Raw genomic sequence first — 17,008 nt, 5'->3', positions numbered from 1 at the left:
GAAGTGCAAATTGTGCATAGCAGTATTGTGTACATGGTAGCACATTCACACAATCTGCAGTGTGTGTGTGTGTTGGGGAGGTGGAGGAGTTAAGCCTAGGTAAGCGGGGGTAAAGCATTTTGGGACTGTGCCAGAACGGGATGCCCACTTCTCCATGCCTTGCTGTTGGTACTGAGAGGAGTTAAGTCAAACGATAGTTTAGTGAGAGGCATTAAAAAGAAGTATGAGAATGAGAGCAGCAATTAAAAGTCTGCACGCCAGCCGTCAAACGACCGACTCATTTTATTAGCAATAAATATAATATACAGCATACATTTTTTATTTAACAGCTGGACTATTTTATTTAGTGGATAATGAATGCCTTAATTAAATAGGTGTGTTATGTGGTGACAAATGTTTAACCTCAGCTGAGGAAATTATTTTTTCTGACTTCTTGTATTTTAAATTTCAACTGCCTTGTAGGGATGTTTCAGAGATTTCTCAACTAAACTGTGAAATGTCTATATTTGTGTTTCTCTGTATGAGAACATGTGTTAATGGATTGCAACTGATGTATCACAAAAACATGCTGAAGCTAATGCAGAAATGTATGGTTTCAAATCTCTGATGCACATTTCGCTCTTTAAGGCCATCACTACTATCTCAGAACACATCTGATTCACCTAGCAGGATTAATTTTGTTGGATTTTCAGTCCAGGATTGGGCTACATGAATCTGGATTTAAGATCTGTACCCAGATAAATAACTATGATTACAGATGTGTGCTCTGGATCTTATACTGACAATTCTACCCAAATTCAGAAAATAGGATCTGAATTTAAAAAAAAATGTATTACACCCTAGACTGTAATACTATGTAGTTAGCAGTATACTGCATGTCTTTTGCATTTGATGTTACTCTGATACAAGCAGCATATTCCCATATCATATGTGAGTAAACTGATGGTACCCAGTTTAAGTAATTGTAGCATAAAATATTCATAAACATTTTTTAGCTCGAGTTCTACCCCAGATCACCATATATTTAGATCTGATAGTGAGCCTCTCTAAAAAAACATAAGTGAAAACATTTGATATTGTACAGAATTTATATAATTTGGAGAAATCTTAAAACATGGGGAAAAAGTAGGATATTTAGATTCAAAATATCTGTATGAGGGTATTAATATTTAGAACCCATAACGTCTTGTAGCTGATATTCTGTGATGTTTTTGAACACGTGGTTCTTTTGTAGTAATTGTGCATTACGTATGAGTAGAATGTGTATCTGTACTATGTAACATAATAATGGCTTCTACCCTCTGTGTGCAAATCTGTGAAACTCTGTCCACTTACTTGTAAATGGTTAACAACTGATAAATGGAAAGTGGAAACCTTTAAAAAGGCTTTATTGCAGTGAGTTATATAGCCAAAAGTTCATAATAAGCAAACAAATAAATAAATTAAATAAATTAATTCATATATACAAATAATCATACATACGTGTAGACATTCACACACATAAATAGCGACAGTCCATGCACTGGTAAGTAAGAAGGGTCTAGGCAGAAAAATGAAGGATACTCAACAGCAATCTTGCAATACATACTATTATTAAAGAATGGCTATAAATCACTCTAGGGGAGGACCACCCTCAGCTAAAACCCACTGTACCGTTAACAGCTGTAGTTTTAAGTTATCACAACATTGTTTTATCTTTAACTGTGTGCCTGCAGAAAGAAAGACAGTCAGGCACTTACAATGTGATCAGAAATGGGATGTGGGGTAACAAAATGTAGTGTCTGCAGACGCACTTGCATTCTCTTTCTTGCACACACACGTACAGTCATTTTTGTACATCTAAAAATGCGCAGTTGGGAACAGGAGAAGGAGTGTAAGCTCAACAGGGGAGCAGAAAAGTATTTAGTACAGCTCCGCTCAGGTCCATAGCATTTCATTGCTCAGACAAGCGCCGCTAGGCTCAGGGTGTGGCACTGTTAGGAATACTTAATTAGTTTTACCTCTTTAGAAGCAAAGATCTCAACATCATGCCAACAACTATATTACATTAGTAATAAACCCCCTTCTTGGAGACTTGTTGTGATCACCCAGTCTGCTTGTCCCAGGCTTCAACAGCTGGGCTGTGGGTGGGACCACTATCACCGTTACACCGTGGTGATGGCTCCTCCACAGTAATACCCACTTTTGCAGAATTATCAGGCTGGGTCTTGGGGGCTTCAGCTTCTGGACTTTTGCTCTCTGATTCACTGGTTGAGGCGGGTGCCGCCGCCGCTGCTGCTGCTGCTACCGATGCCAGGGGGGAGGCTGCTGAATCCGCCATTTCAGAGGCTCGAAGGCGCTTCATGATCGTTGTAACTCTCACAGCTTTCTGCAATTAAAACAGAGACAGGGTTCACTGTTATATCTTTAGTTACCTTTACAATAAGCCCATTTAAATTGTTTGAACAGCTATTTCCATGCCATACACAATGCTGTGAAATAAATGCATATTCATTTTTTGCTTTGGAAAGTCAGTATAGAATGGAATTAATCATTTATGAAATTCCAAAAGAGAGGACTCTGATTTTTGTCAAAGATAGAATCTACACTTTGTAGAATGAAATTTTGAAATCTGAATGCAGTGCTTCACTGTGTATGCCAGATCAGATCTAAACTGACAGATGAAGCTTTGCACAGCTACGAAAAAGAACCCTACCCAAGACACTAGAATAAAGTTTACAAAGCTCAGAAACTTAGCAAAATATTCCATAAGATATTGTAAATATCAGCTCATGAAATCAAAATAAAACTGTCTAATCAAAACTCCTAAACTATTCTGAAAGAAATCAGCCAGCTAACAGGTAGATCACCCTCATCAACCCAATAAAATTCCACAGCCACGTTTATGCCACCTGCCGTTCTCAATGAATTTAACAGTATCTAACAGCACCATTTCTCAAAGCTATTCTTTCAAATCTCCTAATATTCTACTGTTTTTCTTCTTTAAACAAGTGAAAAGCAATGACGTGGAACCTCTGCTTGACCAAATACATACTTACAGTTTCCTAGGTTGAGACAGCTGACATCTGCAGAGATTTTATATATCCCCCCAAACATACATACGACCTATGCCTGACTCAAAACACTGCACTCTCGGTGTGGAAAACTGCCATAGTTAATCCATTTCTAAAACAAACCAGTCCCTTCAAACCATCACACTAAGTTTCATTCTCTCCACCCAAGGAAAACCCCCCAGAAACTCATCTTTACACAACCAACATCATACATCAGAAAACACAATATTCCTTCACACAAACAACATGACTTTTGGTCAGGACACAGCAAAATAACAGCACTTTGGACTTTCAAAGATGAAATTCTTCTAGTCACAAACAAAGGCCATCTGACAGGTGTGAGGGTTACTGACCTCACCTACTTGAGATAGAAATTAACTCGTATTATATGCACATCTCAACCTGGAAACATCAAAAATCTGGACAAAGGCCCATGAAAAGTAGGCACAGCTGGCCAAAAAATGGGACTCTGATTAATACAATATTTGCATATGTAATCATGTGACCCTGCCCACTCCAGTGGAATTGTGGGATAACAAGAAGAAGATTAAAGTTACTAAATAATAATAAACAAATGGCAGACATTTGAATTTCAGACTTCATATCCCTCAGAAAATGTATAAGAAAGCAAAACCTGTTATTATAGCAACTGAGTTTACAGGAGCAATAGTTAAAATCTGTCCCTGTTCTTGGGCCTTAGTTACTACCATTATTTTTGGCTGTGTCCAGATTTCTTGCTCTGAGAGACTGAGAGGTATGGTCTGAAGCTTCACTAAGTCACAGCCATGTGAACTCAGTGTTTGGGTTAGCAGCCCAAATGAAATGAAATTAAATTAAGCTAAATTGCCAAGCAAAGAGCTCAAGTCTGGTGAGATAGTCTGCCCATCATTAACATCCACAGATTCTCTGGAAGCTATGGCAGCCTCTGCACGTAAAAAACAAGGAAGGTCCAATATGCAGACAACACAAATATACCTGTATTCCAAGCCCATAGTAATTCAAGAAAACAGCTAACAAAAATGTCTTTGCAAACATTCCATTTGCAAACCAAGTCAGATTTGTTTTTAATAAATAGTGCATCACTACAATTTTCAAGCTCCATGCCCCTTAATTTGATAATTTGCCACTTCTTATCTCATTTTCCCATTCTGCTAATATTTCCATATGAAACCTTGACTTGCTTGTGTTTTTTCTAAGTACACCATCCCACCCCATGCATTAATCAAGTCCATCCATCCATCCATCCATCCATCCATCCATCCATCCATCCATCCATCCATCCATCCATCTAGTGACTGTGTGATACACATGTATGTTGAGGGGGGGGGGACGACAAGTTGGGGAAAGTCATGCAAAACTGCAAATCAGCCAAGACCCTCCATAATTTTGTGTATTACAATGGAGACAAGAAAAACATTAGGCAAAATCGGGAACAATTAAGCACACACACACACACACACACACACACACACACACACACACACACACACACACACACACACACACACACACACACACACACAGACACACAGTCCCTCAGATCACCCCATATAACTCAGCATATGCAGGGTTTGGTGCGGTTACGCTCACTGACTGGAATTTAGTGATAATAGCTAACAAAGTGCATTGGCATCTTTATAACTGCATCCCAAATGTCAAAGAAAAGTGTATAACTGCTATCCACAGTGCAAAAGGCAGGAACACCAGAGAAGTCTTGAAACCATGGAAACTTACTTGTTTACTTCAGAGCGTAGTTCCATTAAAATCACAAAAAGATAGAACGGATGACACCATGACCAACATTAAATACAAAAATCCTTAAAAGTTCAAGGATGACACAGCCAAGCAAAGTGTAATAAAATGCAATATTCAAACCAAATCCGAAAAGCAGCATCATAATCTGGTAATGAAGCTACTCCAACTAGGTGTCAACACTCCACTTTGTAACTGGATTCTTGACTTTCTCAAAGACAGACCTCAGAAAGTGTGGATAGGAAATAACTCCTCAGATAGCATCACTCTTAACACTGGAGTTCCACAAGGATGTGTACTAAGTCCCTTGCTGTTCACCCTGTTATCACAGGAGTGCACAGCCGGGTACAATACAAATCACATCATCAAGTTTGCTGATGTCACAACAGTACTGGGCCTCATTAGTAATGACGATGAAACAGCGTATAGAGATGACATCGAACAACTGATTACCTGGTGTGGAAATAACACCTTAGCACTAAATGTGAACAAGACAAAAGAGATAATTATGGACTACAGGAAAAATCATAAGGAACATTCTCCCCTCACCATCTATGGGGAAACAGTGGAAAGAGTGAGAAGCACAAAGTTTCTGGGAGTGCACATCGATGAGGACTTGATTTGGAACACAAATACAGATGCCATAGTCAAGAAAGCACACCAGAGATTGCACTTTTTAAGAAGGCCGAGGAGAGAGACTCTCCCATCGACAGTTCTCACTACCTTCTACAGAGGTGCTATAGAAAGAATCCTGATGAACAGCCTTGTAGTATGGTATGGAAGCTGCTCTACCTCTGAGCACAAATCCCTCCAGAAAGTGGTGAAGACAGCTGAGAGGATCATCAAGACCACCTTACCACTTATCCATGATTTGTACTTATCCAGATGTCTTAACAGGGCCAGAGTAATAATTAAAGTCTGCACTCACCCTGCTTACAGACTGTTCCTGCATCTATCATCTGGAAAGCACTTCCGAAGCATACGTGCAGAACTACAAGATTCAGGAACAGCTTCTTCCCTAATGTCATCAGGCTGCTGAACTCCAGTAACCACTACACTCCATGATGTCCACCTGGGTCAGTAGAAACTGTCTCGAATTGTGCATTAACCTGGGTACCAGGCTCATCTAATACTTAGTGCAATATTCACTATGACTGTAACTTATAGGCCATCTAGGGCAGTAGCAATGCAGTAAAATATCTCTTCTTTCAGTGCAATACATGTTGCAAATTAGTAAATTAACCATAGTGCAATACTCTAAGGTTCATAGTACAATACTCTAATGTTCACAGTGCAATACGCAAATGTCTCTTTCTTTGCAAGGATCAATGCAATGTCATAACCAAGTACCTGTGAAATACTAAAGTCTCATGCAAGTAAGTGCTCACTGCAAAAAATGTAAAAATGTGTTTCTAACTATGTGCAATATTACTCTGTCTATCTGCATGTTCCTGATGTGATAGGTGTTATATGTGTAAATGTCTGCGAAAATAGTCTATATGTTGTCTGCACAGTGAGTTTGGAGACAAGGAATTTCATTCAGTTTTTGCACTTGTGTGATTTCTGAATGACAATAAAGTTTACTTTGACTTTGACCTAATCCACAGATGATAAGTGCTTTGCTGCTCTCCTCTTCATATTCAAAAACTTCTTCAGATCTGAAGATTTTAATGGAACTACACTCTGAAACAAACAAGCAAGTTTCCACAGTTTCAAGACTTCTCCGGTGTTCCTGCCTTTTTGTTGGTTTAAAGCTTACCCTGAAGACCTAGTTTGAGGCTGGGAACCTCCAGACTGACATCTTTCCAAGCGACATCCTTTTTTTTTTTTTTTACAACAAACTAATCCACAGATGGTGTGAAAAGTGAGACTACCCCAGTCCCCGCAAGTCAGCGGCTGTTAACAACTAAGTTTTTTTTTTTTTTTAAATTTCTCCCATGTCTCTAAGAGTCAGACAGGCAGTCAGGCACTGCCTCACAAAGCTGATGTCATCACCATGCACACCCCTTTACCCTGGTGATGCGTGGTGACGTCGGCCATAAATTTAAAGTTATATTATTGTATGTGTGTGTGTGTATATATATATATATATTTATGTTTTATTTTTTTTTATTTTATATATGTATATATATATATATATATATATATATATATATATGTGTCGGCCACAGAACCCAAACCGAAATACAAAAGACAGGGGCGTATCCATATTCATCAAGGATACCCACACATCCAGGTTAGTGGCACAGCACAATGCTTCAGAGATCATCCACATGCAACTAACAATGGGCAAAACTGAAATTCAAATTGTAGCTTGCTACAGATCATCCACCATGTCCCAGGACCCCCATTCTGCATTTCTGGAAACACTGGGAAACATAAAGGTCCTACCAAACACCCAAATATTGGGTGATTTCAATTACCCAAACATTAACTGGGAGAACTACTCAAGTACTAACTCCCTTGCCCAACTTTTCCTAGAATTTATAAACTCAAACGTCCTGGTTCAACTGGACAACATATTGGACCTGGTCATCACCAACATGGGCGACTGGTGTTCCACACCAGAGGTCAACCACTCGCTGGTTAGATCTGACCATAAACAAATCACTTTGGATATTCATATTCCGCCCCCACTCCCGGACAAGAAAACCACCGTGAAAAACTTTTCAAAAGCAAACTTCATGTTACTTAAGACCGAGGTGGAAAGTTTCAAAGCCCCCATGCTGAAGGATAACACTGTCCAAGCTGCAAAATCCTTTACTAATGCATTCTACGGGCAGCTACAAGAATGCATGGATCATGCCATCCCAAGCAAAAAGTACAGTTTTGTACCTACCATAAATGTAGATGTTCGAGTGTACACCCTGCTGCAGTCATCACACTTGGGTTATCCTGTCGTCAGGTGGTCCCGCAGTCGTCCGGAATTCCAAAGTCTTGGTCCGGCGTCGGTTGCTGTCGCTTCTTCCCTGACGTCAGTGCGCCAGGGGTATATATATAATGCATCCGACGCCATTTTCTTCAGTTTTTCTTGCCCCAGATGTCAGGTGCCCCCAAAAAGGTGGCCAATAATTAGTACCAATTTAAGAAATTTTTGCACAAACACAAAATCCCTCCAGCTAAAAGCAAATACATCAGGAAGGTATTGTAGAGATTTAGCCAGTTAGGTCAGAGGGGATGGAGGGAGGGTAACCTGGACTGCAGCAGGGTGTACACTCGAACATCTACATTTATGGTAGGTACAAAACTGTACTATGTTCATCGTGTTACCCTGCTGCAGTCATCACACTTGGGTAGAATCCCAAAGCTAAGGATGGGTGGAGGAGTCATAGAGGGTTAGAGGGGGCTAGAAGGCCCTGCAGAACTGCAGTGGCGAAGCCAGCTCTAGTCTTAGAGTAAAGTGGTAAGTGATAGTGTTTGGTAAAGGTGTGTACTGAACTCCAAGTTGCAGCTTCCAAAATCTCCTTGGTTGGAACCCCCCTGAGGAAGGCTGTAGATGTAGCTGTTGCCCTGGTAGAGTGGGGGCCTAATGGTAGCAGGAACTGGTTTTCCATGATGGGTATAGCAAAAACGAATGCAATGCCCTATCCATTTGGAAATGGTTTGTTTTGATACAGCCTTCCCTTGTGAAGCTGTAGCATAGGATACAAAGATCTGGTCAGATTTTCTGAAAACCTTAGTTTTATCCAAGTAGTAACGAAGTTGTCTGTGAATGTCCAAGGAATGCAGGAGTCTTTCTCCTTTGTTCTGTGGATTTGGGAAGAAGGTGGGTAAGTGGATGGTTTGATTTAAAGCCACACTGGAAACCACCTTAGGCATGAATGAAGGATTAGTTCGTAGAGAAACTCTGTCTTGATGGAAAATGAGGAAAGGTTCCACTGCCATTAGTGCCTGTAGCTCTGAGACTCTTCTGGCTGAAGTTATTGCTAGCAGCAGGGCAGTCTTCCATGATATAAACTTTAGATCAGCAGAGAAAGCTGGTTCAAAAGGAGGTAGCGTAAGTTTTTCCAAAACAAAATTGAGGTCCCATGTTGGTGTAGGTGCTCTCCTGGGGGTCCTAATGTTTTTTGCCCCTCTGAGGAACTGCCTTAGAAGTGGATGTGAAAATAAGGGTGGATCTGTGTTGTAGTGGGCTGAAATAGCCGATGCGTGGATTTTAATGGAAGAAAAAGAAAGTCCTTTGTGTAACATCTCAGTTAAATACTGTAGAATCTGAGGCAGGTGAGGCTGAAGTGTGTTTTGGCCTTTAGCTTGGTTCCAGGCGCAAAACCTTTTCCATTTGTCCGAGTAGGCCTTTCTGGTGCTGGGCCTCCTAGCTTCCAGAATAACATCCATAACTGCTTGGGAAAGAAGAGCTGGCTGGATGCTTAGGTGATTTGCCATGCAGCCAGATTTAAAGTTTTGAGCTGGCTGTGTAGAATCTGATTGTTTTGCTGTGTGAGCAAATGGGCAATGTGGTAAAATCCAAGGTGGGCCCTGGGCATATTCCTTAATAGCGGGTACCAGTGCTGGCGTGGCCAGTCTGGGGCTATGAGTATCAGTCGTGGTCTCTCCTTCCTGACTTTCAGAAGCACCTTTGTGAGGAGAGTCAATGGAGGGAAGGCATATACTGTCAGGTTTTTCCAACTGAATGAGAGTGCGTCCACTTTCCAAGCTTGATGGTGAAGTGTCCTTGTACAAAATTTTGTTAGCTGATAGTTTTGGGGGCTGGCAAACAGGACTATGTCTGGAAGGCTCCATTTTTGAGTTATCATTGCAAATACTTGAGGATCCAGTTTCCACTCGTGGGGATCCATGATGTTTCTGCTGAGGTCGTCTGCCAATGTGTTCTTTTTTCCTGGCAGGAATTGAGCTTGCAACTGAACTTGGTAAGCCAATGCTGTGTTCCACAAGGTCATTGCTTGCCTGCATAGAGGGTAGGAGTGTGTACCCCCTTGCTTGTTTATGTACCACATTACTGTGGTGTTGTCCGTCCTTATTGTGAGTTGTCCTGGATGTAATAGGTTCTTGACGGCTGTCAGAGCATTCTGTACAACTAGCATCTCTTTTTGATTGATGTGCAGATTCCTTTGATCTGCAGTCCATATGCCTTGAACGCACTGTCCTGCCATGTGTGCTCCCCAGGCGTAGTCCAATGCATCTGTTGTCATAGTTTGCCTGGCTGGGGGCAAGGTGAAAGGCTGACCCTTGTTGAGGTGACATGCCTGTGACCACCATAGAAACTCCTGTTGTAGGTAGGGAATGAGAGATATCGTTGTGTCCAAGCTGTGGCTGTGTTGAGACCATACGCTTTTTAAGTACCACTGTAATTTCCTCATATGCAGCTTTGCAAATGGTATTAGTAGTATGCAAGATGCCATGAAGCCCAAGGCCTGCAGAATTTTTCTTGCAGGGAGTTGGGTCTTTGTTGCCATTGTTTTGAAATATTCAGTCAGTTGTAGTTGTTTGTCTGGTGTCAGATAAGCCTTCTGGGCCATTGTATTCAAGCTGGCACCCAGGAATGTCATATTTTGTGAGGGTACTAGTTTTGATTTCTTTTCGTTTACTGTGTACCCCAGGCAACTTAGAAGATGTTTTACAAAAGCCAAATGTTGTAAGAGGATGTCCTTGCTTTCTGCTTTGATGAGGCAGTCATCCAGGTATGGGTATATTTGAATTCCTCTTTGTCTGCAGTATGCAGTTACTGGTGCCAGGCATTTTGTGAAGACCCTGGGCGCAGTGGATAAGCCAAAGGGCAGTGCAGAGAATTGGTAATGGGTTGAACCTGCAATGAAATGGAGGTATCTTCTGCAACTTTGCCTGATAGGGACATGCAGGTATGCCTCCTTGAGGTCCAACGTTACTAGCCATGCTTTCTTGCCCAACATGGGAAGAAGCTGCTGTAGTGTTAGCATCTTGAATTTGGGTACTTGTAAGAAGGTGTTTAGAATTGAAAGGTCCAGAATTGGTCTCCAGGCATTGTCCTTTCTGGGGACTAGAAAGAGTTGAGTAAAATCCTTGGCCTTGCTCCCATGTAGGTACCAGTTGAATGGCTCCCATGTCCATGAGAGCTGTAATTTGTTTTTGTGCCTCTGCCCATTGATTTTGTGGCAGGTTTGGCATTCCTCTTTTCATTGGCAAGGTGTGGAAATGGAATCTGTATCCTCGTTAAATTATGTCTAGGACCCATTTGTCCTTTGTGACAGTGTGCCAGTTGTCTGAAAAAAGTGTGAGTTTTCCTCCCAAGGGAGCTGCCAAGAGAGTGTTGCTTGGCCAGATGAGGTGTAAGTCATTGAGTTTGCCTTCTAGTAGTTTGGGGCTTGTCTTCTCCTCCCTTCTGTGTTGCAGTGCCCCATTGTCGAGGTTTCTATTGGGCTTGTGGGTGTCCTCTGCCTCTTGGACGTCTGTATTTACCCCTCTGTGGTCTGTCAGTAGCTGGAAAGGACCAATTTTTTGTTGGCCAATTTCTGCTGAAGCGAGGTGGCTGTACCTGTAGAAAATCTTTAACTGTCTGCATAGATTTTACATTATCCTCCATTTTCTTTAAGACTTCTTCTGCTTTAACTCCAAAAAGAACATCTTGCTGTAAGGGAGCATCTAAAAGCTTTGCTTTAACATGATCAGGCAGAGTTTGTTCCTTTAGCCAAGCATGCCTACGTATAACAGACCCAGTGACAGCTGCTCTGCAGGAAGCCTCTAAAGAATCAAACCCACATTGTAACGTATGTTTGCCCACCTGTTCAGTTGCATGCAACAGATCCTGCATTTCTTTCAATTCAGACTGTTGAGGGAGTGTGCTCATTTTTTGTTTTAACTGAGACATTAGAAATTGCTGATATTTTAGCATGTGAAATTGGCAATTTAGTGCTCTCATAGCTAGAGTGGCTGAGGTGTAAACCTTTTTCCCCCATCTGTCTAGTGCTCTGGAGTCCCTTTCAGAGGGTACAGGATTTTTTACCATAGAAGCCTTAGCCCCTTTGGGACCCTGGGAGATAGTCTCTGGATCAGCAACAGGGCTTTTATAAAGGAATTTGTGGGAGTCAGGCACTCTATAGTATCTGTCTGGTTTGGCTGGAGCAGGAGGCAGAGAATCTGGGTTCAAACTACATTCTAAGTAAACATCATCCACAATGTCTAAAACTGGGGGGATGGCAAGTGGTCTGTGCTGGGGGAGTAAAAGAAACTCTCTGAGCCTTTTCTTTGAGTCAGAGTAGTCCTGACCTTCCCAGTGAAAATGTTCCCTCATAGTGTGTAAAGTTTCCCCAAAGGAGTAGTCTTCAGGAGGTGAAGCTGAGGGAATAGAATCCTCAGCATCAGAATCTTCATAAGGGGCAAAGGAGTAATCCTGGTCCTCAGAGGAGCCTGAGGAAATAGACACTTGATCAGAGGAGGCATAATCTTCCTCTTGTCTAGGCCTTTTGTCGGGTGGAGGTTGGGAACACCTGATTCAAGAGATCAAATCTTCAGCCATTTTAAGCATCTGTTTCTTAGGCATGGGGCCTTGAACTGGAGACTGAAGTGCAGTCTTTTTTGGTTTAATAGGAGTCTTAAGCTTAGGATACATTTTTATAGTGAGCGTCGTCGGTCTGAAGACGCCTTCAGAAACCGAAGGTGTTTCTGCAGCACCAACATCTCTTTCTGCAGAGTCATCAGTAGGGGCTAAACAAAATGGCTGCGTCGGCCTAGCACTCTCCGCCAAAGGCTCCGAAGCAGTCTCGGGTTCCAAATCTGCGGTAGTCAGGGGCTGCGTCAGAGCCTCACTGAAGACCAGTGAACCGGAGACCTGTCCAGCCGAAGCCTCGGAGTCTGGCTTGGGTCTAGGCTGCCTGTCCTTATCCTTGTGTTTTTTGTGCACGCCGATAGTCGGTTGCTCCGACGGCATTGTGTAGTTAAATTTTCTACCGAAGTAGTGTCGTGCAAAATCAAAGCATCTTTTTATAGTACGCTTATTAAACCTAGCACAAAAACGACAACCAGTGACGTCGTGGTCTGGGCCTAGGCAAGGTATGCAGTAAGAATGAAAATCCTTATGAGGTATTTGCTTCCCACAAGAAATACAATTGTTAACTTTTTCTGACATCAGTCTGAGGCAAGAAAAGTTTCCCCAACGGGGTACTTAGCTTTATTGAAGACTTTGGATCTGAAATTCAACTTCGAAAATCTCAGGAGTCGGCCGACCGGCACTTGCGAACTGCTTCTGCTTCGGGCACCGCACAGCAAGAAAGACTGAAGAAAATGGCGTCGGATGCATTATATATATACCCCTGGCACACTGACATCAGGGAAGAAGCGACAGCAACCGACACCGGACCAAGACTTTGGAATTCCGTCCGACTGCGGGACCGCCTGACAACAGGATAACCCAAGTGTGATGACTGCAGAAGGGTAACACGATGAACATCCAAGACTCACTCTGCCAAGAAAAGGAAACCAGTCTGGTGGACTCCTGCCATAAACAAGCTATACAATAGAAGGAGGAAACTAGTACAGAAAAGAATAAAATCCCAAGAAGGGAAGACATCCCTGATCAGTATCAGCAAAAAACTACAGTCCCTCATAAAATCATCCAAGGCGAGCTTTGAAAGAAAAATTGCCAAAGACTCCAAAGATAACCAAAAGAGATTCTTTAGCTATGTCAAGAATCTAAGTGGCAATGTTCAGATTTGCTCGGAATTAGTGCAGAATGGCACAAAATACACTGAACCGACTGATATCGCCAAAATCCTGGTAGACAGGATCAGCGCAAATTTCACCCCCAAAAGAGCCCATAACCATACCAGAAGAATGTAGAGTCCCTGAAATCACAGACACTCAGGTTAAAACAGCCCTCTCCAAAGCCAAAAACACGGTATCAATGGGACCGGACGGTGTCCCAGGCTGCATCCTACACGAGCTCAAAGATGAACTAACCCCTCACCTAAACACACTGTTCACACTCAGCCTCTCCACAGGCTACATACCCGTAGAGTGGCACACAGCAACGGTTATTCCACTCCACAAAGGTGGAGCCACAACAGACCTGGGGAACTATTGCCCTATAAGCCTGACTAGCTAGGTCTGCAAGGCTATGGAGCGCATCATCATGGAACTCATTAACAGAGACATTGGGAACCTCCAAACACTGGACCCTACCCAGTTTGGCTTTGTTAAGGACAGATCATGCCTCCTAAACCTGGTGGACTTCTTTGAGACAGTTACCAAGGCTATAGACAAGGGAAAGGTGGTGCACACAGCTTACCTAGACCTCGCTAAGGCCTTCAATACCAGGGTATTTAGTATCACTAATGATCAAGGGAATAACCCTAGTGAATCCGAATTGGATATGAAAGATGGCTGCAACATGATGTTTAACCAACTGAGTAAGGGTTTGAAGACACTTCAAACCAACATTTGGCATCTGAAGTTGTCCAGAGCCTACCAACATAGGGAATTGGTTCCAAGAGGCCTTTGGGTGCGGGTCTAGCCATTGGTTGGCAGGTCAGATGAGATTTTGACCAGAGATTGGAATATAGCTCTCCAGCAAACTTCTATGATGTTTGTTCATTTATTAAGTTCATATTATGAAAGAATGATAGATTTGAATGTGGCTGAGGTGAAAACCCTGTGCAATGAGTGGAAAAATATGAGGGTAATCCTCAATATGCAATTTGTTTGAGCAAACTCTCCAAAGAACTGGCAATATTTGAAAAACAGACTAGAGACAGGAAAATAAGGAAATTCAATAGAGATGTCACGGACTATCAAAGGTGTCTACCCTTTGAAGTAACAAAATCTGTTAGATTTTCAGAGACCAGCAGAGCTACCAGGGTCCAAAATAATAAGAAAAGACCCAGGTCTATACTAAAGAAAACTGATTTACACTATACCAGTACATCAGGGGATGAATCTTCCCTTAGTGACACAGACAATGCCAATACCCAGGAATCACCTATTCCTAAAAAACGTAACACACTACACCCTTTAGATGGGGGCATAGGTGGTGGGGGGGGGCCGCTAACACAGGAATAGAAAACAACATCACAACAGTAGAGGGATTATTACAGACCCTCATGAAGCAGTAGGTCAGATATGTCAAAATGTGTTAAATCTTTCTGATGTGATTTTAACCCATGAACAACTACAACTTTGAAATAAAGGCCTGAACTTTGTCCCTGGATTCTTTGTCGATGAGTATAACATGGTTCCCGATTTATACGACTTTTGTCATAGACTCAACCTGAAATTGTTTTTTTCAGATACAGACTCTCAAAGATTGGATGAATTCAGATTTCTCAAGTCTAATTTTCAACCCCCAATGAATAAACATGTTTCTGTCTTTTTACAAGTTGTTCTTCGGGATCTTCATTTTCCAACTCGGAATTCATCTATTTTAGCACATAATCTTTCTGCTCAGGAAATTATGGCTTTGGGTGAACTTAAAAATAACCATGATATTGTCATTGCATCTGCAGATAAAGGAGGGGCGGTAGTGGTAATGAACACGGATTATTATCTGAATGAGGGTAAGGGACAGTTGTCCAACCCCAAACATTACGTGTCTATGCCCCTGGATCCTACACTGAACTTTAAAAAGGAGACTGATGCCTTCTTAGGCCAGGCAGTTGAAGAAGGCATCATCACTGACACAGTCAGGAAACATCTTATGGTAGTAGATCCACAAAAACAAATTTTGTACCTTTTGCCTAAGATCCATAAATCTCTCACCCATCCTCCAGGTAGACCAATAGTGTCTGGTATTGGCTCTTTGACAGAACCATTGTCAGCATTTTTGACAAAATATCTCAAACCTTTGTTATCTGTAGTTAGGGCCAGAATACAAGACACTACACAGTTTCTTAAAATCATCTCTGACGCACAGTTGGAACCTGGATGGTTGATGTGCACACTTGATGTAAAGGCCCTTTATACAAACATTCCTCATTGGGCAGGTCTCCAAGCATTGCAGTTTTGGTTGGAACACACCAGTTTATATCCGGCTGATTTTAATACATTACTTTTGTGTATGACAGAGCATGTACTAACCAAAAATGTTTTTTACTTTCAGGGTGAGTGTTACTGGCAATTACAAGGGACAGCCATGGGTGCATCGTTTGCACCTATTTATGCAGATCTATTCACGGCTTTTTTGGAAGAGCAACTTATGATTCTTCACATAATTTATATTTGGAGGAAATAGATATATGGCGCAGATATTTGGATGATTGTTGGATGGTGTGTAGGGCTGATGCTGAATATTTGGAGGAGTTTTTACAAAATCTTAATGAAAATAAGTGTGGTATTGAGTTTACTGTTAATACCCACAAGGATGTCATCAATTTTTTGGATGTTACTGTATATTGTAATGTGGATAATACTTAGGGTACTAAAGTATTCTCTAAATACCCTCAGTATAACAGTTTACTCCATGCCTCCAGCTTGCATCCCCAACATACCATCCGTAATATTCCTAAATCCCAGTTTCTGCGCATCAAGAGAATCAGCTCTTCGGTGGAGAACTTTGAGTCATCCAAAGTGGATTTGTGTCAGAGGTTCAGAAATAGGGGATATCGGAACATTGATATCTCATTGGCCAGTAATTGGGCCAGTGGCCAGGACAGGGATTCATTGTTGGAATATCAACACACTGCCAATACCCAAACCAGGGACACAGTCAGGTTTGTGACTACATATGGGCATAATAGCAATATTGTCAGAAATGTTATTGACACACATTGGAACATTTTATTGGCTAACCATGAACTTCGAGCTCATTTAGGTAATAGGTGTCAGTTTTCTTTCAGAAGGGGTAAAACTTTGGGATCCCATCTATCACATTTCAAACATACTGAGAGTGGTGGTGCTGTATATAAACAACTGACAGTGTCATGTGACTGACTGTTAGGTACCTTTCCATGTGGACATTGCAGTTCTTGCCAATTTGTCAGTAAACTTAAACAGTGTACTAGTAAAAATACCAGTAGGGTTTATGACCTAAAATTTTTTGGCAACTGCAGCACCAGTTGGATTGTTTATTTAGCCACGTGCAAATGTTCGGCATTTTATGTCAGCCAGACCTCCAGAACATTGAGGATACGTATGTCTGAACACAGAAGTGATATAAGGATTAGACAGGAAACTAATGCACTTTATCGCTATACTGTTAAACATGCTGATGCTGAATTCTGTTTCATGATTATAGATAGAATTATTGGGGAGAAGAGTAATCGACAGGGTTGGCATACTGT

The 17,008-nt window shown here is 41.7% G+C and overlaps 1 protein-coding gene across 1 annotated transcript in view; it reads right to left on the bottom strand.

The window, feature by feature from the left end:
* Positions 1–1,371: 1,371 nt before the first annotated feature.
* CAMKV (CaM kinase like vesicle associated) overlaps positions 1,372–17,008 on the bottom strand; it is a 1,209,710-nt gene continuing 1,194,073 nt past the window's right edge. The window contains exon 11 of the mRNA XM_044078939.1: positions 1,372–2,368. Within this exon, the coding sequence (XP_043934874.1) occupies positions 2,084–2,368 (285 nt within the window). The 3' untranslated portion in view covers positions 1,372–2,083. The remainder of the gene's footprint in view (positions 2,369–17,008) is intronic.

The sequence above is a fragment of the Protopterus annectens genome, chromosome 7.part1 (assembly GCF_019279795.1).
Source record: "Protopterus annectens isolate FY-2018-M chromosome 7.part1, PAN1.0, whole genome shotgun sequence".
Taxonomy (NCBI): domain Eukaryota; kingdom Metazoa; phylum Chordata; order Ceratodontiformes; family Protopteridae; genus Protopterus; species Protopterus annectens.
Note: the sequence above shows the minus strand (reverse complement) of the source record. Positions and strands in the feature narration are given on the sequence as shown.